The 27,930-nt window shown below is 51.2% G+C and overlaps 2 protein-coding genes across 3 annotated transcripts in view; one reads left to right on the top strand and one right to left on the bottom strand.

Annotated features, from left to right (window-relative positions):
- Window positions 1-1,552: 1,552 nt before the first annotated feature.
- On the bottom strand, window positions 1,553-19,594 carry CRAT (carnitine O-acetyltransferase). 2 transcript variants are annotated; one of them, XM_069873213.1, is made up of 15 exons: window positions 19,424-19,594; window positions 16,372-16,474; window positions 14,770-15,033; window positions 14,186-14,304; window positions 12,072-12,125; window positions 10,940-11,105; window positions 10,201-10,375; window positions 9,565-9,743; window positions 8,520-8,620; window positions 7,961-8,080; window positions 7,349-7,471; window positions 6,876-7,011; window positions 6,347-6,409; window positions 5,694-5,831; window positions 1,553-4,700 (listed from the first exon to the last, which is right to left on the bottom strand). In XM_069873213.1, exons 1-15 carry the CDS (start codon window positions 19,576-19,578, stop codon window positions 4,485-4,487), a joined length of 2,112 nt encoding a protein of 703 aa, XP_069729314.1. In that variant the 5' UTR covers window positions 19,579-19,594; the 3' UTR covers window positions 1,553-4,484. The 2 variants fall into 2 exon arrangements, with proteins under 2 accessions (XP_069729314.1, XP_069729315.1); XM_069873214.1 differs by lacking the exon at window positions 16,372-16,474 and having other exon boundaries at window positions 19,424-19,550.
- Window positions 19,595-19,879: 285 nt separating this feature from the next.
- The window catches only part of PTPA (protein phosphatase 2 phosphatase activator), a 28,539-nt gene continuing 20,488 nt past the window's right edge, over window positions 19,880-27,930 (top strand). Inside the window, exons 1-3 of the mRNA XM_069873233.1 lie at window positions 19,880-19,994; window positions 22,434-22,534; window positions 23,951-24,037. Of these exons, the coding sequence (XP_069729334.1) occupies window positions 19,895-19,994; window positions 22,434-22,534; window positions 23,951-24,037 (288 nt within the window). The 5' untranslated portion in view covers window positions 19,880-19,894. The remainder of the gene's footprint in view (window positions 19,995-22,433; window positions 22,535-23,950; window positions 24,038-27,930) is intronic.

The raw sequence follows: 27,930 nt of genomic DNA on the forward strand, positions 1-27,930 counted from the left end.
GGTGACGCCTACGACTTCTGCGATCCATGAGTTAACCTGGCAAGGGCTCTACTGGAAGTGCTTCAGGGCTGTGCATGGACACTTTCTGTCTCTCTAGTGTAACGCAGCAGCTCAAATCTAACTACAGAGGAGTATTTATTCAAAGCACAATTGACTTGAACTTTCACAGATGAAGGACACAGCTTCTGAAGGGGCTCAAAGGTCATCGCGTGCCTTCAATGCAGTCACGTCAGCAGAGGTAAAACGACTGTCACAGCTCGGTCTTGTTGCCTGTTTCACTATCTCCACTTTAATCAGACTCCTGCGCTATAAAGCTCCTCGAAGTGAGATGCGTTTCTGTTCGTCTTGATTTGGATTGTTTTTATTTTCTTTAAGTTTTCATCTGTGCCTGTTGCTGTAGGAGTTTGTGTGTGTACGGAGCGGGACCTGCTTTAAGAACTGTTGGCTGAGTAGAGTGTTAACTGCAGAAGGCAGTGATCCTGATCTAGGAGATCGGGAATGAAGGCTGCTTAAATTACTGTGTTTAAGTAGCTATGGGCAGTGAACTAATTGTTTTCAGTTGTTACAGCAAATATTTTTTTAAGAACTGTTTAGTATTTGTATAAGATGAGCAGTCCTGGTAACATCTGAAGGATCTGGGCACTGGATCTGCATCAGAATAAAGGGGCATCTCACAGCTTTCATGAGGAGATTTGATCAGACTGAGAGCAGCCCTGTTAAGACAGGACATCAGATATGGTGGTACTGTATATTTTGGTTTGCGAGCTGGTACTGATCACTTATTTCTTGCAAACCTATTTCTTTTCTCTTTATATCTCTTATTAAGTTCCCTTACAAAGCCAGAGGGGAGATGGGAACTCTCTTCCCCAAGGACAAGGCTGAAAGAGTGGGTTGTTTCAAGAGTGGCTTGCGCATCCCTAGCCTCTCTCAAGCTGTTACGACAGACTGCTGGAGGAATGATGTGTGGAAGCACGTACTGGCAACTAGAGTTATAGGGAAGAGGTTTTACCTCCTCATGGAGAGCAGTGAGGTGTACAAAGCTGTTCCACTTCATGTTGCCTTCAACCCCAAGCTCCCTACAGTAATTCCTAGGAGTAAGGGAGAGGAAGAAGAGCTCTTGTAAGATACTGTAATAAACTCTCCTCTGTTCTCTGAGTTGTTTGTAATCTGCATCTTCTGCCAACTTCTGCTGTACCTGTCTGGAAACCTGCAATAATTGATATGGTAGAAATTCCTTAGTGATCTTGTGGATTTCCTTAACTAAATGGTGCTGTGCAGGAGAAAGATGTGAGCTCTGCCTTATTATCCTGCACTTGTATGAAGTCTCCTGGCACTAGTTTTCTGAATTGGAATATTTTCTTTGGAGTATGTGGCTTTGCAAGCAGATGCTTTCTATTCCTCCCCTGTACTCGAAGGGGCTGGATGGAGATGCTAAGACAATAAAAGGAAGGTGACAGAACGCTGTGCTTCACTGTTCCTGCTGTCCTCACACAAACATCTCCCTGTAAGGGCAATTATACAATTTCTGTAGTGTCTTAAGGAGACTTCAGCCTTTTTTTTTTGTAGCACTTCTGTTTATTGTGTCTTAGTTTATTCAAAGAACATCTCAAAACTTTGCATGACATGGATTACGCTGTCGAAACAGTACTGAACACAGCTAACCAGCAAAGCATGCAACACTACCAGGCTGTGTCACAAATTGCACTCATCCCCCGAGAGTTATCTGAGTATTTTCAGTCTATGCATTTCTTTAATTGTTTGCTCCAAATTGGCAATTTAAGTTTCCTTCACTTATGTGCCTTTACGACAATGGACATCTCTCCATAAAACAATCGGACAACAGGGAGGAGAATAGTATTCTGTAAGCTGACGCTGAAGAAATCAAGAAAGTATGAATCAGGACATCACATTTCAGAACTTGTACAGTAAGGAAAGACTTTTTAAAGGAAAATCTTTGTAATGATTTTAGTCTCCTTTCAGGCACTTAAAAAATCAGCTTTATTCATCTGAATTCCAGCTCTGTCTGGCATTAAGGATGCGTTAAGTGATTTATGGATCTTGTATCTCTTTCCATGTGGCAGTCTGCTTCTTGCAGCTGTACTCGGCTGAAGCTACTGGGATATCCAGATTTAGATCCAGAACAGATCAATCCCATCTTCTGAGATACAGTCACAGCAGTGCGAGCTTCTGCCTAATCTTTAATGGGCACTTTCCTTTTGAGAATCTTCCCCTTTGATGAGACAGAAGTGGAAAAGGGCCAGCCTCAAATACTTCAGCGGCAATACTGTAGTGTCAGTGGTCGAAGGCATTGCAGACAGGGAGAAATACCTCATCCCCTAGCAAAAGAGGCTGATTCAGTCCAGGGGGAAGATTACTGGCAAAAGGAATAGTATTTCAGTGTAAAAGGCTCCCTCAGATATAATTTGAGCAAGGCAGGAGAGCAGGGACACGTGCTCGTGGGTTCGCAGTGCTCCTGCTGTATCTCAGTCCACTCAGGATTCTTCTAAAAGATCAACTAAATCCATGTAGATGACATGAAAGTGGCAGTTCATACAATCACTGGCTGTGCAGGTGAGTTTCAGTTAAATTTTCCATTTTACGATTTGTTTAGGTGTGAGATAGAAGCTTTGAAAGGACATTCTTTTAGGAAAAATGCAGTAGTGTTGTCTTGTGTCTTTCAAGAAGCAGAGGAGGGATTTTTTTTCTCTTACTTTGAACAGATTTAGTGCAAATTTCTTCACAGATGTTCACTAAGGCACTTTGTTGCTATTCCTCGCTGTTCTATGATCAGAAAAGTAGCAATTATGATCAGGTATTCTCCTGTAATGAAACAGCCTGTCAGACTCCTAGTGCTTCTCGTTCATGGTGATGTCCCAGCAGCCACATCTTGGAAGGTGTGCAAGTTAAATGCTCGATTCCTCTTGCAGAAAAAGCACTAGGATTCTTCATTACCATCCGCTTTTAACAAGTAAAAATATAGTCAGGAGCTTGGATTCTGGCAGCTTCGTTGGAAGAGCGCTTACAAAAATTCCTACGCTACGGCTGTATGTTAATGTTTATATAGAATTTTTTTACTGTCTCAGGTTTGACAGCTGAACATGAAAACACTGTCATGAGATCATTCTCTCACAGAACAGAGCTGGCACAGAGCTGAGTTGACACAGCAGTCAGGAAAAACTCCCAAGAATGGCAGAAAAGGTGCTGTAGTTGCTGTAGAACAGTGGCTGCCACAGTGGACAAACATCTACAGCGCCCACATATTCTTAGCTTGCTTTTCAAGACTTTCTGCCTCGTTAAAGCAGACAGATGTAAAAGAAGGGTGGTTTTCCTTTGGTTCTAACAGATCCGCACTCTGTGGGCCAGAACTGGAAGTTTGTTCTGCAGTTCCTGTTCAGAAACGTTCGTGTTTGTCCACAACTTGGTCATAACATGTTGTGCACAAATATGCTGTTTCTGAAAGCAAAGTATAAACCCAGGCTGGGTTAACGTGAGCGCCCTGAAGGAGACGAGGGCAGTAAACAGAAGGTCAGCATGTGCTGCTTTTCCTCAATTCCAAAGGCAGGGACAACAAAGCAAGTGTCCTGCTAAATGCATTGGCAATCCCTTCTCACCTCTCCAAAGCCAAAGCTAGGAGAACCTTTATAAGAAAGAAGTTTTGTGAAGCTTTATGGGGAAGCAGCTTTATGCTGAGCCTGAAGATCCATAGCCAGGACCACAACAGCAGCTTAACAACAAGCCCAGAACAAGAACAACAACAACAACAAACCCAGATTAGTTTGTAGCGAATGATATTCTGTTGTTAATGGGGTCAGTGCAACAGAAAGGAGATCCCAGCATCCCAAAACAAGGGGAAGGGAGCGTTCCCAGGCCTGTAACACACGTAACGGTTGGAGCGCGCAAGATAAGCAGTGCAGTGCACTCTTAACAGGCCTGAATCTGCTCTGACTTAAGAACTTCTTTCTCCCCTTGGTAAAGTTCAATGGTGGTGTTTTGCTGGAGCAGCAGGAAAGTCTTCAGTCAGGTTTGAAAGACGCTGCGCTCCTTGGAAGCTAAACCAGCAAAAAGACTTGGTCTGGCAGTAGTTCCATCATACAAAAAACACGCTCTGCTTTTCCTGGAGAAGAACTACCTTCCTCACCAAAAGGATTTAGATACTGGTAAGGACTGTGCTTTCTGTATTCCTTTTACAGTAAGTTCCGTACAAATCATGTGTTGGTCCTCTTTGAGGACAGGAAGGTGCACTTTGCATTGATGGGAGAGGACCAGTCAGTTCTATTTTGGCTTAAGACAATGTTTCTTCTCACCATAGAGTCCAATATTTGCAGGTGACCGTTCTGCAACCTCTTGCTGACCACAAATGGTAGATGCCCTCCTAGGTTCCAGTCAGCAAAAGCCATCCCCTCAAATAATTTTCTGAGGAACTGGGAACTTCAGTGCACGAGGGGTAACCCCTTTAATTGGGGGTTTTGCATCACGTTTGCCTCTTAGAGTTTGGATCTGGGAGTGGACTGGAGCAAGATCCTCATGTCTAGCAGCGCTTTCTCAAGATAATGAGCCATGCGGGCTGCGTTTGTTTCTGCACAGCTGTTAAATGCTGAAATGGCAAAGTTGATGTGTTCATCCATAGGGTTGTAACAGACTCCGTAGCCATCTGGAACCACGGGACCAAAGCACATCACACAGTCTGTCTTTGCTGGGACCTGTGGAGACAATGTGATTAAAAACCTCTCTCTGGCCACAAATATAGACATCAAATGCTAAATGGCTCTGTCAGCAGTGCAGGAAGCGGCCTGAAGAGCTGGAAGACGGCATTTCTTGTCAGACCCACCTACATGCTGGATTCTGCCACTTTGCAAAGACATAATGTTAAGGAACGTTTCTCCCCGAGATTGTAAGTCACAAGCAGAACTAGATCAGTAAGAATCACAGCACAGATACGAGCATAAAGCTGTTCTGGCAGCTAACTGTGCAATTGCTACCGCCTGCAGGTAGAGACCAACCACTTCTGGTGATGTTGGCCTTGGCTGTGCTGGTGTTTTACAGGGTTGAGACAGACTGAGGCTGCTGTAAATCAGATCTGCAGTTTTATGGGATTGGTAGAAGGCTTAAAAATTTCTGCCCCTCACCACAAGAAGGATGTTGAGGCTCTGGAGCGAGTCCAGAGAAGAGCAACGAAGCTGGTGAGGGGGCTGGAGAACAGGCCTTATGAGGAACGGCTGAGAGAGCTGGGGGTGTTTAGCCTGGAGAAGAGGAGGCTGAGGGGAGACCTCATTGCTCTCTGCAACTACCTGGAAGGAGGTTGTGGAGAGGAGGGAGCTGGGCTCTTCTCCCAAGGGACAGGGGACAGGACGAGAGGGAATGGCCTCAAGCTCCACCAGGGGAGGTTCAGGCTGGACATTAGGAAAAACATTTTCCCAGAAAGGGTCATTGGGCACTGGCAGAGGCTGCCCAGGGAGGGGGGTGATTCACCTTCCCTGGAGGGGTTTAAGGGACGGGTGGACAAGGTGCTGAGTGACATGGTTTAGTGTTTGATAGGAATGGTTGGACTCGATGATCCGGTGGGTCTTTTCCAACCTGGTGATTCTATGATTCTATGAAGTTTAGTTTCTAACAGAGGAAATGAAGGAGAAACGTGGAGGAGAAAGGCAATGAAAATAAACAAGAAGCATTTAGGTTTTGCAGATGAGTCCTACCTGGCTGGTTGAGAGGTTGAAGTGCATCGCAACAGCGTATGCGGTGTCCATGAACAGCTCTGGCATGCTCACTAGGTCCTCGATGGCTTGAAGCTTCAAGCCCAAGAGGTGGCGGTCTATTGCGTGGCCCCTTATTGCCTGTAAGGAAGGGAGATGAAAGCCTGATAGCAGGCAGGCGAGCAAAACTATCAATTCCTTTGTGTTAAAGGAAAGAACGCTTCTAAAAAATCTCTAGATGTTTAAAGTTAGAAGGAAACTACGTTTTGCCTTTAGGATCAGAGGTCAGTCTTGTTGGCAAGGACTGTGAAAGGAAACATGCCGGTGGAACCAACCTTACCGCCCCTGCCTATGGGCTCCCCAGTTTTAAGGGGTCCTTATGCAACTCTGGTGTTTATCAGCCATAATGACAGTGATAACTGAAGCTGTTTTCATATTTGATTCTCTCCTTTTGGTCAGTTGCAAGGGACACACAAACCATTGGCTGAGAGAAAGGGTTCATTCTGTGCCCTAGAGCAGCATCGGGTCAGAGTGAGACAAGAGCACTAACGGCCACAGCGCGACGCCAGCAGAGAAAGCTCTTAAGGGCTCATCTTTCACCAGAACCCTCCCCTGCGATGTAAAACCCCAAGCCTGGCTGCAGCCAGGGCACTCACCATATCCGTGTATTCCCTGTGGGCCTGGGTAGCTCGGTGCAGCAAGTCTGCTTTCTCCTGGTCCTGAGAACACACAGATTCGTCTGTAAGTTTTGCTGCAGAATAGAAGTCTCACTTTATCTGTTCCACTAGGATGGAGGGCGTTTCTGCCCTGTGTGTCTACACTAAAGTAATTCTTAGATTTACCAGATTGAATTTTATATCATTTTGCTTGGCTGCGTGACTTCATTCTGAAAGGAGTTCTCCATCAGTCTATAGCAGAACTTAGTTTGAGTAGCTAAACAGAGACTTTTAGAAGGGACATGCTGCTTTTTGGTGGGATTAGAAATGCCAGTGTTGTTTCCCAGGCTTTCAGTACATGTGAAAGGAAAGCCCAATGCAACCCAAGGTGTGTAACTCTATACTCTAAGCTATGTTTTAGCTCGGCATCATATTGGATGCAGTTCTGAGCTGACACAGGGTTGGCCAAGTAAGCAGCTTTCCTCTTTTTCTGGAATGGAGTCCTACTCCACCAATATGAGATCCTCACCGATTTGTCAGGGCTGTCCATTGCTTGCACAAACTTAAGGGAGGCTACGGAAGTGGAGCGGATGGTGTCTGTGCGGCCCAGGCGGAACATTCTTAGCGATGCGCTCTCGTACGTGGCACAGGCGTGGCCGTACATCCTGGGAGATGGAAATCAAAAGTCACAGAAGTGAGTTTGTCGTGAGAGGAATGGCCTCTTGTGAAGCTGGAGAACTGAGGGGAAGGCGAAGACTTCCTGTGAAGCATTTCTAATGCTTTCTTACTACAACTGTACACACGCAGAGGGGTTTATCTTGTTTGTTGCTTGGCAGCTGCCACAAGGGAGAGCTGCTGTTCAGCCCCAGTGCAGAGGGAACACATGGAAACTGGGAAGCAGGCAATAGCAGCCTGCGAGACTTGTATATGCCACCCTTATCAGGCTCACAGATTTGAGGCTGGTGGTGAAGATGCAGAGAAACCAGCTCTTGGTGGTCTTACCTGTAATACGCTAGCTGCAAGGCAAGCTGGATAAAGGCATCAGGGCTTATCTTCTCTGACTTGGGGAAGTTCTTCCCAAATTGATGAAAGACCATGACTTTGATATCCAGGTCTTCAACCATTCTGCAAGGAAAGAAAGAGGAAGAGTTCTTTTACCTGCTGCTTGTTCTTATAACAGAGAGGTATGGACTTTGCTTTCACGAGGCTCGGAGAACAGGCTATTTGGATTTGCTCTACGCAGGGACAGAAGGAGCTCAGTCACACACAGACTTGTTTGGGCTGCGTGACAGAGATAAATTTTTAGTCGCTACGGAAAATCTTCATCAGGTTAGACGGGTGTATGCTCTATTATCCCTAGTTTGATCCAGTAAAGCCTTGCTCTTTCTTAGTGAAGTAGGATGGATCAGCATTTACCCGCTTCCAGCAACTCTGACTTGATTCCTGGCCTGTGGCTTTAGGGTGCCTTTCAGTTCAATGTTGTTAACCCAAGAAGTCACTGGGAGAACTCCTTGGCTGCACTGGGGGAAGCCTCGTTTAAGCCACTGCCCCTTTCCAAAGGGAGACATCGATTACTCGGTTGCTAACCAGACCTCTCCACTGCTTCGTACTTACATGTTGAGATTCTGCTTTGCTTTCTCTATGTCATTCTTGATTTCTGGGGTGATGTTAAACCGCAGCTTTTTGGGCATTGGCAAAGGAATCATGGGTGATCTGACCAGCTCAGGTTTCTTCCTGCATACAGAAATGATTATGATTAAGTAAGACCTTTAACAGCAGAGCCTGAGTAGAAATGCACAGACCTCTAACACCTCCTTACACTTAGTCCCAGGCTGAAAAATTCTTCACAGTGCTATTACAGTGTTTTCGAAGAGTATGAATGAAATGTTTTCTGTGCCTTGTGTCCAAAAGAAACTTCTCTCCCAGACAAAAGTCCTGTTAAGCCTGAACAATGTGACTCCCTGAGAGTGGAAGCAGTAGCAAAATTTACCAGATGAACTTGGCCCCTCCATTCTCATTACAATCAGAACTGCAATATCTAATTCACTCACTTTTACCCTTCCTCCAGAACAAAGTCCTATGGGCTGAGCTGCGAAGAGGCCCATTCCTGGGGAGCAGGCAGGTTTAAGACCTATCTCCAAAGATAAGGAAAAGTAGAGGAGGCAGGACTCACGTGTACTCCACAATGTGATCCAGAAGAGCAACAATGGGTGGGCCTTCTGAGGGAGCATGTTCGTACACCAGACCGCAGGAGCCATCTTCAGCGATGATGAACTAGGAGAGAAGCAGGAGAGGACAGTGTTGGAGACGTGTGGTGTGTGAGGTAGGAGCAATCGAAGACATCTCAGTATCTCTTAGTATCTTAGAACAGCAATGCGAGCCTTTCCGCAGGCCTAGAAGATGCGGTGGCACTGTAAAATGAACTGGGTGAGAGCGTTTCTGATGGATGCACTGGTGTGCTCAGTGTCCTGGCACTACAGAGCTGTTCAGTGGCTTTGATCTACTGCAGTACAGGAATAATATCACCATGTGCTGGCTTACCTTTACTTTTCAATTAACTGGAACATCTAAGCTTTATCTCAACAATGAAGAGTTCCAAATAGGAATAAACCAGCTGAAAACATTGAAGCGTTCAGCAGGTAGAAGACTCTTAAAGCACTGCTGCTACTATCCCCAAGCCAGGATCTACCAGCTAATGAAGGAGAAGCTTGAATAGCAGCTGCTGTTGAAGGCTCTTGACAAGGGTGAATTGAGAAGAGATCACAGCGATGCCATTGGGATGGCAGCTCGCGTTTGAAAATAACAAAACAAAAAGCCATTGGGCAGCTCCTGGCAGAAACAGGAAAAGTGACAAGCCTAGAGGAGGCACAGGGAACAGATCTCCCTACGTTTGGGCTGCCTCCAAGCAGACGAGGCGTTGTTCACCGCAGGCAGAAAATTGATTTACAAGGAACACAAAGAACTGCTACACAAAATCCGCATGGGCAGAGACAGTAAAAGAAACAAAAGCCCCTGAGGCAGGAATGAGCACAAGGGAAACCCTGGGATCTCACACTGCCAGCCACCACACCTTGTCTCCCCTATCTCTTTGCTGTCTTGATACGAGGGAAAAACTCTCCCGCGAAAGCTTTGTGGCATTTCTTGGACTTTTGCAGTGTCAGGGAAGAGCATCTCCTCCAGCCCCGTGTCTTGAGCGCCTTTGGAGCACCAGCACTTACTTGGAGGGTTTTGTCGAACCATCGGTTCCCGCTGTTCCAGCGGCTGCCTCCGCCGTGCAGCATCTGAGCGGCCACGCGGCTCTTGTAAATGTCTTCAGACACCCGGGGCATGGGCGCGTCAAGGCAGACGGTGCAAATGCTCTTCTCGATCGTACGCACCGACTCCTTGTTGGTCTTATCTGGGAGAGAAACGAACGCTAAATAAGGAAGGGGAGTTGAAAAGCCTTCATTTTATTTAGAGACCGAAAGTTGGCAGAGCAGGTTTGAAGGCCCCAGTGTTGGATTCCCCCTGTGCCTCAAGGCAATCCTGGTCATTTAGGGGTGCACAAAGTTATCAAAACTGTTTTCAGATGAGAGCTGCGTCCTTCCTTCTTTTTTTTTCATATTTCTTATATTTCACCCATTTGCAAAGCAACAAACTAGGATTTCGGGTCTAACAAACCAAGCTTCACCTGCGTGTCTTCCAAAACAGAAATAACAAAACTCAGCAGCGAAATTAAATTGCTTTGAGGAGGAGTGCTCACGTTATCCATCCAGAACAAGCTTCCAAATGAAGAACTGAGCAGAGCACAGCGGCGATGTTGGTAGTTCAAGCACTTTTAGTGTTTGGTACTTGATGTTAGGGGCACTACAGACCTTTCAGAAGGTTGTTGTAGGCTTTTGCCCAGCTGTTCCGGTGGTTGGTGGTGAGGATCCCAATAGGTTCTTTGTTTGTTTGGAGGGACGTGTTCCAGATCTTCTCCAGCTGCATGAAGAGCTGGTCAGTGGTAAGGGGACTTCCATCGCTGTTGTAAACGTCCAGCTCAAAGAACTGATGGTGAGAAGAGCGGAGAAGGACAGAGAACATGAGAGACGATCTTTATTGTCCAGCCCCAGAAACAGGGAACTGCTGCTTTGAGGAGGTAAGACTGGCCTGAGGAGGTAAGGACTCTGCTTGTAAGCAGATCTTTGAAGGACGCTCAGAACTGGGAGACGAAGGTCCAACACCCCTTGCAGGGCATAAATACAGTCCAGGTGTTAAGAAGCTCAGAAATCATGGTAACGAGGGCCAAAACACATGAGGAATTCCTATTCCTGAGACTCGTCCCTGGTGGCAGGTTTTATTATCCAGTTTCCCCAGGGAATTTCCAGTTCCAGACATGATCTCTGGGCTTTGAGAGACAGGGGTTGCAGGGACAAGAGATAGAGGAGAGCATTTTTCTGCCTCGTACTGTTGCTGTCACACAGCTACGGCCACAGGGGATGAAGGGAGTAGGAATGAATTCCTGGTGAGGCCAACCTTGTGGGCAGGGGCTTTCTGTTTTTCCCTTTCCTCAAGACCACAGCGAGCTGAAAGGGACACCTGCATCCAAATGAAAACTGGGAGCTGCCGTACCTGGAAGTTGTGAACCACTGTGATGTGTCTGGATTGCTTTTTGCCTTTGGCATAGTTGACAATGGAGTCCCGCTTGGGTCCAGGAATGCGGCAGGATGAGAGGATCTGGTAGTACTGGTTCATGCAGAGGGGCTTCCCACCCATGTATTCCACCGGGAGGGTCTCACTGGAGACACAGCAAGGGAAGAAGGAAGGGGAAGAGAAAACACAGTAGTGAGAAGGCTGGCACTCCCTACATAAGACAGGAAAATCCTCAGCCACGAGGCTTCTGTCCCTCACTCCAGCAAGACCTAAGTGTGCTGGTGGTATGAAAAATGAGCCGTCCTTCCCCATTCCCACACACTTCCTTAGAAGGGACTGCGGAGGAGTCCCTGTCTTCTATAGCACCAGAGAAACAGAGCTCTGCATCTACTACACAGCTTAGCACACGCTGTGTTGTCTGCAGAGGCGAGAATCAGGGCACAATATCCGGGGAGATGTATTGTTTCTGGTGAAATAGCAGAAAGATGGTTTTGGCTGTAATCTCGAGTGGGTGTCTGACGTGCTATTGGTGACTCACCAGCTCGACTGGGACTCAGTTGATCGTTTGAGCAGTTATATTCTAACTGCCCTTCTTGCAGCTGGCCCTGAGCCTTGTCTGAATTGGCTCTAAAGGTGTGATGTTGGTAATGTGTTGGTAAACATGGTTGGAATATAAATAAGCCATGGTCAGCGAAGGGTTGTTGGTGACTGGAGGAACAAGTTTCTCTAGAGCTCCTCTTGTCTAGCTAGGAGATGAGAAACACCAGAAACCCAAATTGAAAGGAACAAATTCCTGCTGCCTGAGCTGTAAATTGTTCTGTGGGCAAACAACAGTATGTAGCTCCACAGGACTGCCAGCCACGCTGACTCCCTCTACGCACAAACACGTGCCAATGAAAGCATTAAGGTAAACAAAGAACATGAAGAAAAGTAAAGTAAATTTGCTTTTTTTTCCAGAGGTGGTGACCTTGGCAGCAATGTTGATTACAATATTATCAAATATGTGCTGTCTACTCTTGCCTTCCTATTTGGAAGAGAGATTTACTGACTAGGCTCAGCCTCTTTGGGACAGTAAGGAGCCCGGGAGAAGTCAGGAGGGTCACCAACTCACTTGTCAATCATGGTCTTGAAGTCCAGGATGCCCTCGATCAGCTTGGCAGCAAACCTGGAAAAGTATAAGATGTGACACGTTGAGGTTTAAATGCAGAACATCTGGGATTGGGGAGGGCTCGCAGAGCTTCTCGCTGCTCCTTACAAAGTTCAGCCTCTGCCAAGCCCCTCTTGTGCCCATCTCTGGTTTGTTGGTGCAGCCACTCTGGGATTGTGACTTGAGGCTGCTTGATGGTCCTACCATGTGGCACTTCTTCATGGGTCTTACTGAGTAACCAAGGAACTCCAGACAGTTTTCGAGGAAGCAGGGTTCAGTCTGGAGGCATTAATGACCTCTGACAGCAGCATTTTTTACTGGTGCGTTGTGATTTTATCGCGTACTAGTTCCAAGTCTTAGCATTAAAACCACACTGAGAAAAGGGAATTTCTGCCCTAGCCTGTTCAGGGACCACCTGGATCTCCCGGCATCTGACTCCGCTCCTGATTTGGTTCCTCCCCAGGGAATGTCCTGCTGATGCAACTCTTCAGAGCATTCCTCTGGCATTGAGGGATCTGAACCAAATGCAGGTGTTGTGTTTACCAGGATCAACACAAACACTGCCAGCTCCCAGCAGGGAGGGAGGCTGTGACAAGGCACAAATTGCTTCGCTTGGGAGGGACAGGTTGGCCACCCCCGCATGGGAGAAAGGAGGCAGGAGGTCACTGTGACAAGAGGTTGCAGCTTCAAAGGCTTTAAGGTGGTGCAAGCATTTGGCATTAGCAGGCAGGGTCATCTAGATTTGCTCAGCCTACTCATCCCTAGCAAGGATCAAAGGATGTAACTCAAGAACCTTGCGGGCTGGTAAACAAATAATGACATCTTGCAAAGTAGCTTTCCATAAAAATCTCCCAGCCTTATTGTGAAACCCGAGAAGGTAAAACAGTTGGGAAATAACAGCAAGAGACCCTATGTTCCTTTGCAGAGAGCAAACAGCCTGGGAGCAGAGTCATGGATTGAGGGGGAGACGTTAGCCAACTTGTTTTCAGCCAGCAGCGTTGCCAGATTAAGGAATGGAGAACTCCACTTTCTAAACTTGCTTTCTGAAGCTTTAGTCTCGAGCCACACTGTCAAACTTCTTTCTGCAGCCAAAAACTATACCAACATGCATTTAAATTGTATTTTACATGGGAGCCTGGTGCAGGTGCTCGATTCCCTGGGCTGAGGCACTGGTAGTGCTCCAGATCTTATCTTCTCTTTTGGATAACTTGAGAGTGAACAATGTGAGAGCTTTCAAAGTCTGTCTAGTCTTGGTGTCCCTGTAAGGCTCACCCTCTGCACCCCTGTTCCGGTGTATCCAAGGGAGCAGAAGGGAGGATTTGTTCCCAGCTTCGCTGCTTCCGTGGCTCGCACTTTGGATCTGCCAGAGCACTGGTGACTAGTAACTGCGGTGAAGCTAACTCTGTATAAAGGTCAAGGCAGAAGTTCTGCCAAGAGGATTTAACGCACTTGTAGTGGTGGTTAAAAATTAAAGGGAGCCCACAAGGAAGGGAGCACATGGCAGGGTTTGATTGCAAATCAAAACTAGGGGTGGAGAGAGGCAGGTCACTTGTTTTCCAAACCATAAATCCACAAGTGACAGGACGTAGTAGGGCACAGTCCCCGCGGCAGCTTTCCCCACCCCTTTAATCCACCCGACTCCAGAGGCATTTCTGGTTGCTCTCCCTCACATACCTGGGCTAGTTTTCATGCCTCCTTCAACTGCACACACAATCTTAGCGCCTCCTACTCTTTAGTGCCCAATATACACTCACCATGCCTCTGGCCAGCAACGTAGCCATCTCACAATGAAGATCTGTGCTAAAGCAAAGACCAAACCCTTAGTTTTCAGTCCCAGTTTAGCACCTAAACCACTGGACTCTTCGGTTTTCCCTCCTGATGAATTATTTTGTCTGGTGCAACAGCCTGGCTGCCTTTCCTTATCCGTACAGCCCTCCTGCACAGCCCAGACAGCTATCAAACTTGGGGCCCACGTGCTAATTACTATTTCCCAATCAGCCTGAACACTCTCCTCACTGTCCGGCAGAGAGATAGCTCATCCAATCTGAAATCCAGGGGGAGGCAGGGAAAGGCTTTACCTGAGCTGACCTTGTCGATCTAGAAAATCCTGCTTAGGCAGAACCACGCCTGGGCTGGAGTGGACCACAACCGGGAGGCGATATTCCAGGTAAGCCGTCTTCAGCCACCAGTCCGAGAGCTGGGATGGAGAAAAGCAACATGCAGGCACAGCATCTGCTTGTTTGACCCCAGCCCGGCTTAATGGTCTCCCCGTCCTGCCCCGAGCTCTGTCCCACTCTTAGCAAACAAACTGTTTGGGCGTTATGCTTTGCCTGTGGAAGGGTAGAGGGGGCTTTGAAGGTGGCAGCGGGGGGCTCTGGGTGCAGGGCTCAAGCAGAGGATTTCTTTCAGCTTCTCAAGGCAGCTGTGTGATGCTGACAGCTCAGAGGCTTCAGCAGCCACAGGAGGAGTCAGTGACTCCCTGTTCTGCCATAAATCTCTGCTCACCCAAGGTGAGGAGCTTGCACAGCTTGGGGAGGGTGGCAGCACGCTGGTCACGAAGATGATGCCATGAAACCACACGGATGCGCACCAGACATCGGAGAGGTTCGCATCAGACCTCCACCCTCCCTAATCAGAACCTGAGACCAGAGTCCCAACCTACCCAGTTTTCTGTTTTCTTGGCTCTTCTCTCCAGGCCTTTCTGCAGCCTCTCCCCGACGCCTCCAGGCTTGCAGAACTCGGACACCAGCTCCTGCGTGTGGCTCAGCTCCTCCTCGCTGATGATGGGCTGCAGAGCCTGTAGGTAGCGGTCCAGCGTTTGCTGGAGCGGCGGCACGGGGAGATGGGGCAACGCTTCCTGGTGAAGTTGGAATCTGCCTGGGATCTTGGCTAAAGCCGTCGGCTTCAGCAGGCCGGAGGGCCTGGCCTGCAAAGCACAGAGCAAATGTCGAGACAAAACTTCCCCTCAAAGCGCACGAGGTGGCAAACAAGCAACCTGGATCTGGGAGTCTCCGTCCCAGCCTCTCCGAGGGCACACGAGGGTTTCGACGCGGAAGCAGAGCACGTGAAGCGCAAACGCAAGGCACGGATCTACTGACCACTCGCTAGAGACGGTTGTAGGACGTCCAGAAATGCTGCAAAAGAGAAACTTTATCTCCCGAGATACTGATTCTCAGCTCATCAGAGGAAACGCTGCCAGGGTAACGATACATGTTCAACTCTCTGGGCACCTTCCAGCTGAGTCTCCGTGCATTTGACAGTCAAACCCTTCCATTGCACGGTAAGTGGGGAGAAAGCAAGTAATGAAAGAAATATCTTGTGTATTATCATTGTGGGCTTCGTTACTCCTTACAGCAGCGTAAAGAGATAAGCAGAACCCTTGTGCCAAACCAAAGTACCCTTTGGTCTTTGAGGAGAGAGAATTTAGTGACTTGCTCTTCTCTGAGCGGCCAGGGATGGTCAGGTAAGGACTGGCTGTGAACGGGCAGGTCTTGGCATGATGCTCCGTCGTGCCGGAGAACCTCTCAGTTGCTGGAGGACCCAGCGACATCACAGCCTCTGTTTGCTTGTACCAGTAAGGGACTGGCCGAACCACAGGAGCCTTAGAAGAGGGAACAGTGAGAGCTTTTCAGGAAATTGTGGGTGATCCCTCTGGGATCTGATGGGGCCATGTGGGCCTTAGGAAGCACCCGGGCATTCCCCTGAGCAGGGAATTGAAACGGAGCAAACCTAGCTGCTAACCACGAAACCAATTTGCTGTTTTTTCCCTGAAAGAATGACACCCTCCTCTTGGGTGAACAAGGCTGGACATCCTTTAGCTTGAGGACATTTAAACTCTTCAGGTGTCAGAACTGAACTGTTTTCAGTTCCCTCTGCTCCTCCCACCCTGCTGGATCCACTGAATCAGATGCTCTGCTGCAGGACTCCAGACTTTGCATCCTCAGTGCACTGAGGATGAGAAGCCAGCAAGAATATGCCCTTTGATTTCCATGGCAATGAGCAAACAGCTGTCCCCGCGCCTCCTTCCAGGAGTTAAGCACAGAGAAAAAGAAAAAGCAAGCTCAATCTGCAAGGTGACAAAGCCTCTGTGCGGTGCTGAGCCTCCAGAGAAAATGCTCTATGTCCTACCTGGCAAGAACTACGTGATCAAGGTTTGGAGAAGAAATGTTAAAAACAAGAGAAAGGGGAATTACGGAAGCACGGAAGGAGAGTGGAGCTGGGAAGAAATGAAGGCGTTAATCAAGGTGGCGTGGGCATACTGTACCTGCTCTGCTTGCTTCTGCTTGCTATCCATGGCTGGGAGGACAGAAAAGATCGTAAACCTCTCCCTCGGCCTCTCTCGGTTTCCTCTTCCACCTGGCAATGTGCTGCCCGTGCAGGGCGTCAGCTCGTTAGCAAACTGCCCCCTGACTGCCTGATGCGAGGGCTCAAGGCCAGACACGGCCCGGGAGCGGCCGGAGGAATTGGACCTTCGGACTGCGTCAGCGTCACAAAGGTGCTTTCCTGGGAAGCCCTCCCGCGGCCACCGATTGCCAGCCCCGATCAACACCATGCGGGCAGAGTCGCCTTCTGCTCGATAGCTCGGGGCTGCCAGCCACGGCAGCAGCACAGAATCACCAGGTTGGGAAAGACCCACCGGATCATTGAGTCCAACCATTCCCATCAATCACTAAACCATGTCCCTCAGCACCTTGTCCACCCGTCCCTTAAACCCCTCCAGGGAAGGTGACTCAACCGCCTCCCTGGGCAGCCTCTGCCAGTGCCCAATGACACTTTCTGTGAAAATATTTTCCTAATGTCCAGCCTGAACCTCCCCTGGCGGAGCTTGAGGCCATTCCCTCTCGTCCTGTCCCCTGTCACTTGGGAGAAGAGCCCAGCTCCCTCCTCTCCACAACCTCCTTTCAGGTAGTTGTAGAGAGCAATGAGGTCTCCCCTCAGCCTCCTCTTCTCCAGGCTAAACACCCCCAGCTCTCTCAGCCACTCCTCTTGTTCTCCAGCCCCCTCACGAGCTTAGAAGATTCTGAGGACTTAGTTTCCTGAGGCGTTTGTTCTCTCAGCGCTTGACTGCACTGTCAAACTAGAGCAGGTGTTGTAAGAGATGCCTGAACATCTCCAGGCAAGAGAGACCCCAATTTCGTGTCCTGGAAGGAGGTGGCACCGTGGGCTGCACAGCACGGGATGAACTGCAGCCACAGCCACAGGGCAAACTGATTCTTTTGTTCAGGCAAAGGTGGCCACAGGGTGTCAGGGAGCCCAGGGATAGATGAGGGGCAACGGTTTTCAGCTGAAAGAGGGGAGATTGAGGTGAGATCTTAAGAAGAAATGTTCTGCTGTGAGGGCAGGGAGGCCCAGGTTGCCCAGAGCAGCGGTGGCTGCCCCATCCCTGGAGGGGTTCAAGGCCAGGTTGGATGGAGCTTGGAGCCCTGATCCAGTGGGAGGTGTCCCTGCCCATGGCTGGGGGTGGAACTGGGTAGGTTTTACCCAAACCATTCCCCGATTCTAGTACAGCTCCAGCAGGACCTGGACAGTGAGCCAGCGTCGCTGTGGGTGATGTAGGATCAGTTGGAGATCGGAGCAGATTCAGTTTGGGGCAGAAGGTGGACCTCCTGCATGCATGGTCCTTATTGCAAGCAGAGACTTTGGGGAATTCTGGGTTGTCAAACCTTAAAAAAAAAAAAAAAAGGTATCTCCAAAGCAGAACTGGGTGATCACATGGAATATCACCCCCCTCCTTCCCACTGATCTGATCGACAGAGGAGCAGACAAACGCAGCCTCCTGCACAGCTACGGTGATTCCAAACAGTTTCAGGTTTTCCCTGGGGTAACGGTGAGAATCCCAAACCAAATTAACTGAAAATTCTGCATGTTAAAACGTGGGGTGGGTTTGCATCTTCATGTCCTCTGCCGGTTTGGTTCGAGGTCAAACTTGAGCGTTGGCTGGGAGGACGGGCAGCGATCGCGGCTGAGCAGAAGCGGCAGCCGGCAGCGCACGGAGCGAACAGTCCACCTTGCCCCACAAGCACCGGGGAGGAGAGACACCAGCGGAGCGCGGGGCGTGCGGCTCACGGGCTGGCACTGCTCCCCAGCCACGTTCCAACGCAGCCGGTGACCTTTGCTAGAGCCAGAAAAGCTGGTGGGAAACCCACTGAGAGCCTCGGGGGGCAGGAGGAATTTAGAGCAGTGTCTGATTGCCAGCACGGCCACCACGTTCCGTGTCAGATGGCAGAGGTTTCTCTTTTACTTTCAAATTAGAAGCCTGAGAGCCTGGAGCCAACCAGCCCTGCCTGGCCCCGAGGAGCTGTCACGGGGGAATCCACCGTGGAGCTGCTGCCGTCCCGCTCGGCCTCCTCCTCCCTGGGATCTCTCAGAGTCTGCAAGAAGCGGTTGCCAGGGCCAAGCGTGGGGCTGGCACGGGGGCAGGGAAAGGCGCGTTCCACACATGGAGCCTGCAGAGAGCTGCTCCCACCTTCTGCATGGCTATGGCTACCACCCACCTTCGCCAGGGCCACCAGCCACCCTTCCCACGGCTATGGCTACCACCCACCCTCTCTGTGGCCACCAGCTCCCTTGCCACAGCAGCAAGCTCCCCTGTCATGGCTCTGGCTACCGACCACCCTTACTGTGGCCACCACTCCCCCTTGCCGTGCCCATGGCTACCAACCACCCTCACTGTGGCCACTAGCTCCCTGGCTACGGCTACTGACCACCCTTGCTGTGGCCACTACCCACCCCTGCCATGCCCATGGCTACCAACCACCTCCTCTGTGCCCACCACCCACCCTTGCCACAGCACCCAGCTTCCTTGCCATGCACATGGCTACCAACCACCGTCACTGTGGCCACCACTCCCCCTTGCCATGCTCATAGCTACCAACCACCCTCACTGTGGCCACTAGCTCCCTTGCTATGGCTACCAACCACCCTCTCTGTGGCCACCAGATCCCTGGCCCTGCCCGTGGCTACCAACCACCCTCACTGTGGCCACCACTCCCCCTTGCCAAGCCCATGGCTACCAACCACCCTCTCTGTGGCCACCAGATCCCTTACTATGGCTACCGACCACCCTCTCTGTGGCCACTAGCTCCCTTGCTATGGCTACCAACCCCCCTCTCTGTGGCCCCCAGATCCCTGGCCCTGCCTGCGGCTACCAACCACCCTCTCTGTGGCCACCAGCTCCCTTGCTATGGCTACCAACCACCCTCTCTGCAGCCACCAGATCCCTGGCCCTGCCCGTGGCTACCCACCACCCTCTCTGTGGCCACCCCCCGCCCCTTGCCGTGCCCGTGGCGCCCCCCGGCGCTGACCCCCGCACTCACCGCGGCCCTGGCCACCCAGGCCAGCATGGCTCCCCGCCCGCGCCGGCCCCGACAAGGACACCGGCCGCACCGGCCGCCGCCACCGCCCCCCTCCGCCCGCTGGGGCGGGGCCTCCGCGCCGCCATCTTGGAGCGGGGTGAAGCCCGCGCCGCCATCTTGGGGAAGGGCAAGGCCGCTCAGCGAAGAGAGGGAGGGCGGCGGCCGGCGTCGCGGCTTCTCTGCCGGCCGCCTTCTCCTAGAGTCGGTGAGGAGCGTTCTCCTGCTGACCGAGACGCGCCTCCTCCAGCGGGCGGGGCGGGCCCGTGCGGGCGGAGAGGGCCGTGCCCTACACAAACATGGCGGCGACGCGGGCCGGTGTGGGCGGAGAGGGCCGTGCCCTATACAAACATGGCGGCCCTCGGGTCACGACGGTGGCCGGGAGGGGTCAGCGCAGCCCGCCGGTAGCGCGGGGGCAGCGTGCCCTCCTCAAAGATGGCGGCGGCGGCGGCGGCTTCAGCGTGTCCGGAGGTGAGGGGTGAGGGGTGGCGGCGGCCGGGCTGCGGGAAGATGGCAGAGAGCGAGCGGCGGGCAGGTGAGCGGCGCCCGGGAGCTGCGCCGGGGGTCCCGGAGGGACCGGGACACGGGCAGGGGGGGCTCGGGCTGCGGGGAGGGCGGGAGGGAGGGTGGGAACGGGCCCTGGAGGCCCTGGGCCTCAGCGGGTGGGGGGGCCGGGACCCCGGGCGGGGGTGAGGGGATGGGACCCCCCGGAGGGGCTGGGTGGGGGGCTGCGTCCTCCTTGAGGGGCTGAGTGAGGGGATGGGACTCCCTTGAGGGGCTGGGTGAGGGTCTGAGCCCCCCAAGAGGGATCTGGGTGAGGGTCTGAGCCCCCCAAGAGGGATCTGGGTGAGGGTCTAGGTCCCCCAAGAGGGGCTGGGTGAGGGTCTGAAACCCCTAAGAGGGGCTGGGTGAGGGTCTAGGCCCCCCAAGAGGGATCTGGGTGAGGGTCTGAGCCCCCCGAGAGGGATCTGGGTGAGGGTCTGAGCCCCCGAAGAGGGGCTGGGTGAGGGTCTGAGCCCCCCCAGAGGGGCTGGGTGAGGGTCTGAACCCCCCAAGAGGGGCTGGGTGAGGGTCTTAGCCCCCCAAGAGGGATCTGGGTGAGGGTCTAGGTCCCCCAAGAGGGATCTGGGTGAGGGTCTAGGTCCCCCAAGAGGGATCTGGGTGAGGGTCTGAGCCCCCCAAGAGGGATCTGGGTGAGGGTCTGAGCCCCCCAAGAGGGATCTGGGTGAGGGTCTGAGCCCCCCAAGAGGGGCTGGGTGAGGGTCTGAGCCCCCCAAGAGAGATCTGGGTGAGGGTCTGAGCCCCCCAAGAGAGATCTGGGTGAGGGTCTGAGCCCCCCAAGAGAGATCTGGGTGAGGGTCTGAGCCCCCCAAGAGAGATCTGGGTGAGGGTCTGAGCCCCCCAAGAGGGATCTGGGTGAGGGTCTGAGCCCCCCAAGAGGGATCTGGGTGAGGGTGTTTGCCCCCCAAGAGGGTCTGGCCTGGGTCCTCCCAAGGGGTCCGCACTCCATGTCTAGGATGGGTGCCCTCTGCAGTGAGGCAGCCAGGCTTCCAGCTGCTGCTGGAGCATCTAGAGTCGGGGCAATCTGTTGGCTTAGCCCGTGTTCTGTGACTCTTGCTGAGGTGGGTGGTGTTTGCCAGTGCAGAAAGTCTGTTTCTTGGCCGAGTTTGGTTCTCCCACATCACAAGCGTGAGAGGGAAAGCATCTCCCTTGTCTAAGTTGTTTCTCATCATAAACCAAACTCGCTTCTGCCTCCATTGCATCGCAGGCTTTGGACTTTTGCTTATTTATCTGTTTGTGGTATTGTAACGCCTGCAGCCCTCCCTGTGCTTCCTCCTCTGAATGTCTGTGGTCTCCTCCGTGAGAGGAAACGCAAAAATTGCACCTTGGAGAAGTGGTGGTTGAGAAACAAATGTAAAGAGATGAAATGAGTTCCACGGTGAGACAGAGGTTAGGGTAACACCTCAATCCCCTCGATGCAGGACGCTGCCTTGGCTGCATCTCTGGGCTTTATGTATCCTCTGTATTAATGGATAATTCTGTGTTCTCTGGAGGTTTTCATTGTTTTCACTTTATAAGTTATTTTAAAGTAAGAGTTCCACCTTCATGGTGTGAGTTGTGAGCGTGTGCTGGATTTTCAGCAGAGAGGCACGCGTGTCTCTCATTTAAATTCTTCGCGTGGTGTTCTTCTCGTCCCTATACCTGGAAGTTTTGCTCTAACTTACGTACAGGACTGAACCGAACACCGTAACGCCCTAGGCAGGGGATGAGACTATGTTAATTCTGTAGCTGGGCAACTGGGAAGGCAGAGAAGTTAAATGGCTTTCTAAGGTGACGTGACAAGTGTCTGCGTGGTTCCTAGGACTTTGGATTCCTTTTTTCCTAATCTGCCTGCTAGACAGCGCTGCTGTGCTGCAGAAAAGGCTGCTTGTGCTTCTAGGTAGTATTTTCTGTGTAAATGCAGCTAGTAATACTTTAAGGAATTGGATTTTGGTGTCTCTTAGGGAGCTGGTGCCGTAGAGTGGAGCACAGTCACTGACGTGTCACCGGGGGGCTGGTGCTGAACAATTGCCTTTGGATTTTCTAGGATCTAAAAGATGAACTGGTTGACTTTAACAGAAGTCAGAAATTCACATTAGCACCCAGTCTCCTTAGCAGAAATAATTAAACTAACTGGGTGTTGTCTTCGTTATCTCCTGCACCAGCCTCACTGTCTGGATGGGAAATGCGTTTTCAGTGGTGCAGACAAGCATAATGCCACTTTGTGAAGCTTTATGGTGTCCTTAGGAGTGTATTATCCACGGATCAATAAGATATTGTTTGGTGAGGAGGACTTCTAATAGTGGCACAAGCTGGGATGGATTTGTTTGCTTTCTCTCCCAAAAAATGAATGTTAATTTCTAAGAAAGGAAGAGAAAGGTTTTGTTCTCCTGCCTTTATTTCACCTCTTTTTTTTTTTGTTTGCATCTCCCAGGCACCTCTGAGGAGGTGGCTCCTCCCATCCAGCAGAACTTCATGATCCCCAAAAAGGAGATAAACGTGGTTTCTGACATGGCCAAGTGGAAGCGCTCTCAGGTATGGTCTGGGGTCAGGGAAAACAGTTAAGTGCTCTTTGTGCTTCGGTGGCAGCCAGGACTTGTCTGGGAGCAGCCTGGGAATAAGTAAAGCAGGTTTAGGCAAATAAAAGGAAATGAAGTGATTTGTGTTTTAAAGCAGAAGAGTTGCTGCCGGTTTGTAGGAATAAACCTTGGCAGTGAGGTGTGAGTCTGGCAGCCAAACGCTCTAATGAAGGAGCGAGCAGAGCCCAGAGGTTGAGGGAGACCAGAGGTGCTTAAAACTCATTACTGCTCTCTCTCAACAAGCGAGACGGGAAGCTGGTAATTATTTCCTCCCACCTGTCCTGTACATTACATCAAAACTGGGTTTACCTGGTGCTGTTTGAACTCAGCTTGAACACAGTCCTGGGCTGGTTCCTGGGCCCTTCCCACCTGTCTGTGCTGGAAAGGGCTCCTGAACCCATGCCTTCGCTTTCCTGGATAATTCTTGTGTACAGTCTGTGTGGAGCTGGTGGAACAGGGAGGTTATCCCTGCTCTGCCTTTGAGGGATTGGTGTGTTAGCCCAGACTTGTCCCACCTCTTAGGAGCAAATTCTTGCGTGATGACTGATCTGGGATGTCTTAAGAAAAGCTGAAGTTATAGCCAGGTCTCAAGCAATCCTCTAGGTGCAGCTTGCTCTGTGAAATCTCCTGGGTTTAAAGACTTGTTCCTGGTCAGGATTACTGTGCAAAAGGGGCCTCCAGGGATGGGGCAGCCATGACTTCTCTGGGCAACCTGGGCCAGGGCCTCGCCACCCTCATAGGAAAACATTTCTTCCTAAGGTCACATCTAAATCTCCCCTCTTTCGGCATAAAACTGTTCCTCCTTGTCCTATCCCTGCTCTCCTTGATCAAGAACACCTCCCAGCTTTCCTGTAGCCCCTTTCAGTACTGGAAGCTGCTCTAAGGTCTCCTCAGAGCCTTCTCTCCTCCAGGCTGAACAAGTCCAACTCTCTCAGCCTGTCCTCATACAGGAGGTGCTCCAGCCCTTGGATCATCTCTGTGACCTCCTCTGGACTCACTCCAACAGCTCCACGTCCTTCCCGTGCTGAGGATGTGTAGGCACAGCTGAGTTTGCAGAGCTGAGGGGTTTGAATTTGACCTGATAGGAGGCGGGGAGCTGAGGGAAGGATTTTGGGGGCAGTGCGGGCATTTTTAGGATTCTCCTTGCTGTAATTTTTACAGTGTTCTTGGTGCAATCACCATCTGTCTCTAAGCTCTGCCAAAAATAGCAGTAACCTCGCAGCAGGCCCCGCGTTCCAGGTGTCTCCAAGAAAGCAGTGTTATGTTCTGGGAAGGGTTCTCTTGGTGTGCAGGAGTGCTCCCATGCTGTGTTGCTTGCTCAAACACACTGTGGGTGTTCACTAATGCCCTGCTCTCTTGGGTGTGTTTGCAGGCATTTGCAGATTACATGGGCTTCATCCTCACTCTGAACGAAGGTGTCAGAGGCAAGAAGCTGACCTGCGAATACAAAGTTTCAGAGGTAGGAAAAGATCTCCTTGTTTCTCCTTTTTTTTCCCTCTTTTTTTTTGGCTCTACAGCGAATGTTTCCATGGCAAGGAATGAGTTGGCAGCTTTTCTGGGAGCCGGGGAGAATAAATGCAGTTGGTTTATGCTTGGGGATGCAAATGTCAGCCTGCAGTCCTCCCTGCAAGATGCAGAGGTTCTGTTTGTGCTCACTGGGTGGGAAATCAAACAAGTTATAAGTGGATAGGAGCTGGTGGTGAAAAGAGGATGTAGAAGGGACATGATTAGACCCTGCTTTCGCAGTCTGGCTTCAACCAGTGATGTTCAGGAGATCCTCTTGGTTTAGTTATTCCCTCCTGGCTGCGAGGGAAAGGCCGAGATGCCTATACCGTTCTGTTTCTCCCACTGGTCCTGCTGTGTCTCCCTGTTCCTGGGTATCCCTGTTGCTCAGACTATGTTCACAGCACTGATCTCCTCACCCCACGCTGTAACTGAGCTGTGCAAGGTCTAGTTTGGCAGCGTGCAAGCGCAAGGCACGTCCTTGAGTGGACCTGAGGGCTGCGGGGGCTGCGGAGCACGCAGGAGGGCTGGGATGAGGAGCTACTTTTAGCCTGTGGAGCAGAATTGCCTCTTCAGAGGTGTTAAACAGAAAGGACCTATTATTCCCCTTGCATTAATGTGATGCCACCTGGTTCTGTCGTGGCTTGGTTTAGTAGCTGTTCAACTTACATCGTTTGGAGCCAGAGGGGAAGGGGAGGCATCCTCAGCCTGAGTCTCTGCGTGTGCTGCCCTGACCTGCAGAGCGTGCCTTGGCCACCAGCTTGGCTTCTGTGTGGCCCACTGGATCCCCCTCCCTTGTTCTGCATTGCCATAAGGAGATTCTTGGGTATATTTTTACTGTTCAAACTTATCACGGCTATGCAAGAAAGAGGGCGTTGGTCTAAAAAGATCTAGGTAGCTGACTGTGTTTATAGCTTCATTCTGGTGAGGGAAGGCAGCCTTCGATAATCCTTTACGTTTGAAGCAGGCTCATTTTTTATCTTTAACCTAATCATTTATGTTTGAAGGAGGCATGTTAAGTCCAGCCTTCCCTTGTAGGAACCCTGTGTGAATGGCAACCTTGCTTGTAGTTCGTGGGGGGGATCAGGGATAACAAATCCCTCCCTAACAGGCTTTGTGTCCCCCTTTTGTTCCTTCAATTCAGTAGAAACTGCTGTCAAATGCTGCTTTTGCTTTCTGCTGTTTGCATTTCACCTTTGAGTTGTGTCTTTGTGGAGATCTCGCTCATTCCCAACCATTCACAGACCAGTTCTAGGGAAACAAAGCATTAAATATGAGCAAAACAAAGAGAAGGGGGGTGGGGGGTGGGAAACTCTCTTCCTCCAACCCCTTTGAGCTGTCAGCAGTGTAGGAAAAGCTGTATCAGGGCTGTGTCCTGTGCAGCGGATCCCTCTTGGAGTGAATGTTTTCCATCCTCGCTCCAGGTGACAAACAGAGACACAATCCTGACTGCTTGGGAAGTGACAGTGAACATATCTCATTCCCCTTGCGCTGGTCTCGTCTCATTCCCCTCACACTGTGGAGAGCAGAAGCCTGTGACTTGCGGCACAGGTGGAGCATCCCCAGGGTTGCCTTGTTGATGAGGTTGCCTGTTCACGCGGGTTCGTTTGTAGATCAAACTGCTTATCTGTGCTTTTAAAGGCTCAGCCCCTTGTGGCCTCTGCTTGCATCTCTGCTCTGCTTTCTTCTCTTTTGCTGTACCTGCTGCTGATGCGCTTTTGTGCTGTCCCATCTTCCTCCCTGATCAAATGCCGGGGACGCCTGCCTTTGGCAAATGACCTCCTGGAATCCTTTCTGCTGAACGAATCCTCTGCATGACTTTACTGGTATTGCTTTGCCATGGAAAAAAAAAGAAAGCATGGTGTGCCCTGCTTTGAAAGAGACGGCTTAATGGTTTCCAGAGAAGCGTGTGTCAATACCAAACTGTCTGCTGGAGCTAGAGCTGAACCCTTTGGGGGCTGAGCCCCCTCTGAGGTTTGCTGTGCGGGCTCAGCTCTTATGGAAAAATTGCATGGAGCTGTCTGGGGTTTTGCTGGAGGCATCTGACAAGCAATGATAGCTGAGCTGTTGTTCAGGACTCCAGCGCAGACGCTGTGTCTGGCACAAGGTTGTATGAGTGATAGGCTGTGACCTGCCTTCTCCTCCTGGAGGGAGTGCTCTTCACGTGGGGATCCCGCAGTAACTGCTGGGGCTGCAGCCTGGAGCAGCGTTTCAAAGCTGTGACTTTGATCGGAGGCGCAGTGCAGCAAGGAGGAGGTTAATTTTGGCCATGTGAGGAGCAGACCTTCCCTTCAAATAGTTCTTTACGCTGGGGGAAACTGAACAGCCTTTGGGCTTGCTCTGATTCCTGGGAAGTGGGTGAAGCAGCAAATGCCCCAATTTTAGCATCACCCACCTCTGACAGGGCCCAAGTAGCTCACAACGACAGACTTGGTCCCCGTGAGCGGCTCTGGCTGCTGTGATGCCTTCTCAGCATCTCTGGCTGCCTTGCCCCTGTTCTTGAGAGATGCTGACAGGTCTGTGCTCTGTCAGAGTCTCTGTGCTTTGCCTTTGGGACCGGTGGCAGGATCAGGGTCAAGGGGATGCAAAATCAGCACAACGAGAAGAGCAGGGAGAGTGGGAGGGGGAGCTGCCCTTGCTTTGATCACTGGAAAGGTAAAGCAAAAATAGAGCTTAAAAACCCAGCCAGGCAAAAGAAGGCTGCAAAGGTGCTGATGGTTGTGTTCCCGTAAGCTCTGCCCTTCCCCTCCTTCTCCCCCGCTGGGGTCAGCCCTGGATGCACAAGTTTCCTCTGCTGGACAATGGGAAGCTGCTTCTTTTAGCCACCCCCTTTCAAAGGGCCTGGAGCCCAAACCGAGCTTCATCTCTTTAATTATTTATTGGCTTGGCTGAGCCGGCAGCTGGGTCCTGCTCTCCTGTGTTCAGCCGCGCTGGGCTTTTTAATCCCTTTAAAGCGAGGGAGTGGGGAAGCGGAGGTTGGACTCTTGCTCTCACCAAGGCCTGCGGGCAGATCTGGGGAGGGGGAAGGAGCGGGTCCTTGCCAGCCATTTATCCAGGCAGCACTGAGTGCTCGCTGAGAGGGGTTTGAAATACGGTGGCTGCTCGTAATGAGCTGCTGGTGCTGGCGGATAAATCACCAGCATGATTTAATTATTTAATGCAACCCAGTGCTGGGGATGCCGTTGCTTAATTGGAGGGGAATGCAGTTGCCAGGAAGGAGTAGAGCTGAGTCTGAACCTGGCCCGGTGCAGCGGAGAAACACCGAGTCTCTGCGGTGTTATGTGCAGCAGGGAGCTGAAGCAGAGCAGGTCGCGCTCCCTCAATCCACGTGAATCTGGGGCACTGGTCTGTCAGTGGCTCCAGGCTGCAGCCTCACAGGGCACCCAGAGCTTCTTCCCTCAGTGTCTCTTGGCACTTGGGTCTTTTCTGTTCCTGCTGTGTCCAGGTCTTGTCCTTTATCCCAGCCTCTAGCCTGGTGCATGGCCAGGTCAAGGTCCTGTGGGATGGGTGGTTCCCTCCTCTGCCCGATCCCTCTTCCTGGTGGCCTATCCCAGCGTGCCCTCAGGATGGCACCTCGGGAATGGCTGTCTGTGGTCGACTCTGTGTGCCGTGAAACCCTGGGAGTGGAGGGCATGGGGAGCAAGCCACAGCTGGTTCAGCGGCAGCACGGCTCTGCCATGGCTGTCTCTCCGCCCGCCCCCTTCGGGTGGCACTTCAAGGGCTAGAAACTTGCTGGGCTCGGCTGTTTCCTTGTCCTCCCCGCACGCAGCATGAAGAATTGAACCACAGCCCAGGAGACCAGCCAGCTTCACATGGTCGATGCCTCCAGCAAAGTCAAACCAGCCACTG

The sequence above is a fragment of the Phaenicophaeus curvirostris genome, chromosome 20 (assembly GCF_032191515.1).
Source record: "Phaenicophaeus curvirostris isolate KB17595 chromosome 20, BPBGC_Pcur_1.0, whole genome shotgun sequence".
NCBI lineage: Eukaryota > Metazoa > Chordata > Aves > Cuculiformes > Cuculidae > Phaenicophaeus > Phaenicophaeus curvirostris.

Excerpts from the sequence above, each read along its gene's own strand:
- CRAT (XM_069873213.1), bottom strand. The coding sequence starts at position 19,578 with ATGGCGGCGCGGGCTTCACCCCGCTCCAAGATGGCGGCGCGGAGGCCC. Across the intron at positions 12,126-14,185 it reads GATCGACAAGGTCAGCTCAG|GTTTGCTGCCAAGCTGATCG; the intron begins GTAAAGCCTTTC and ends ATACTTTTCCAG. Across the intron at positions 11,106-12,071 it reads TTCAAGACCATGATTGACAA|TGAGACCCTCCCGGTGGAAT; the intron begins GTGAGTTGGTGA and ends CTGTGTCTCCAG.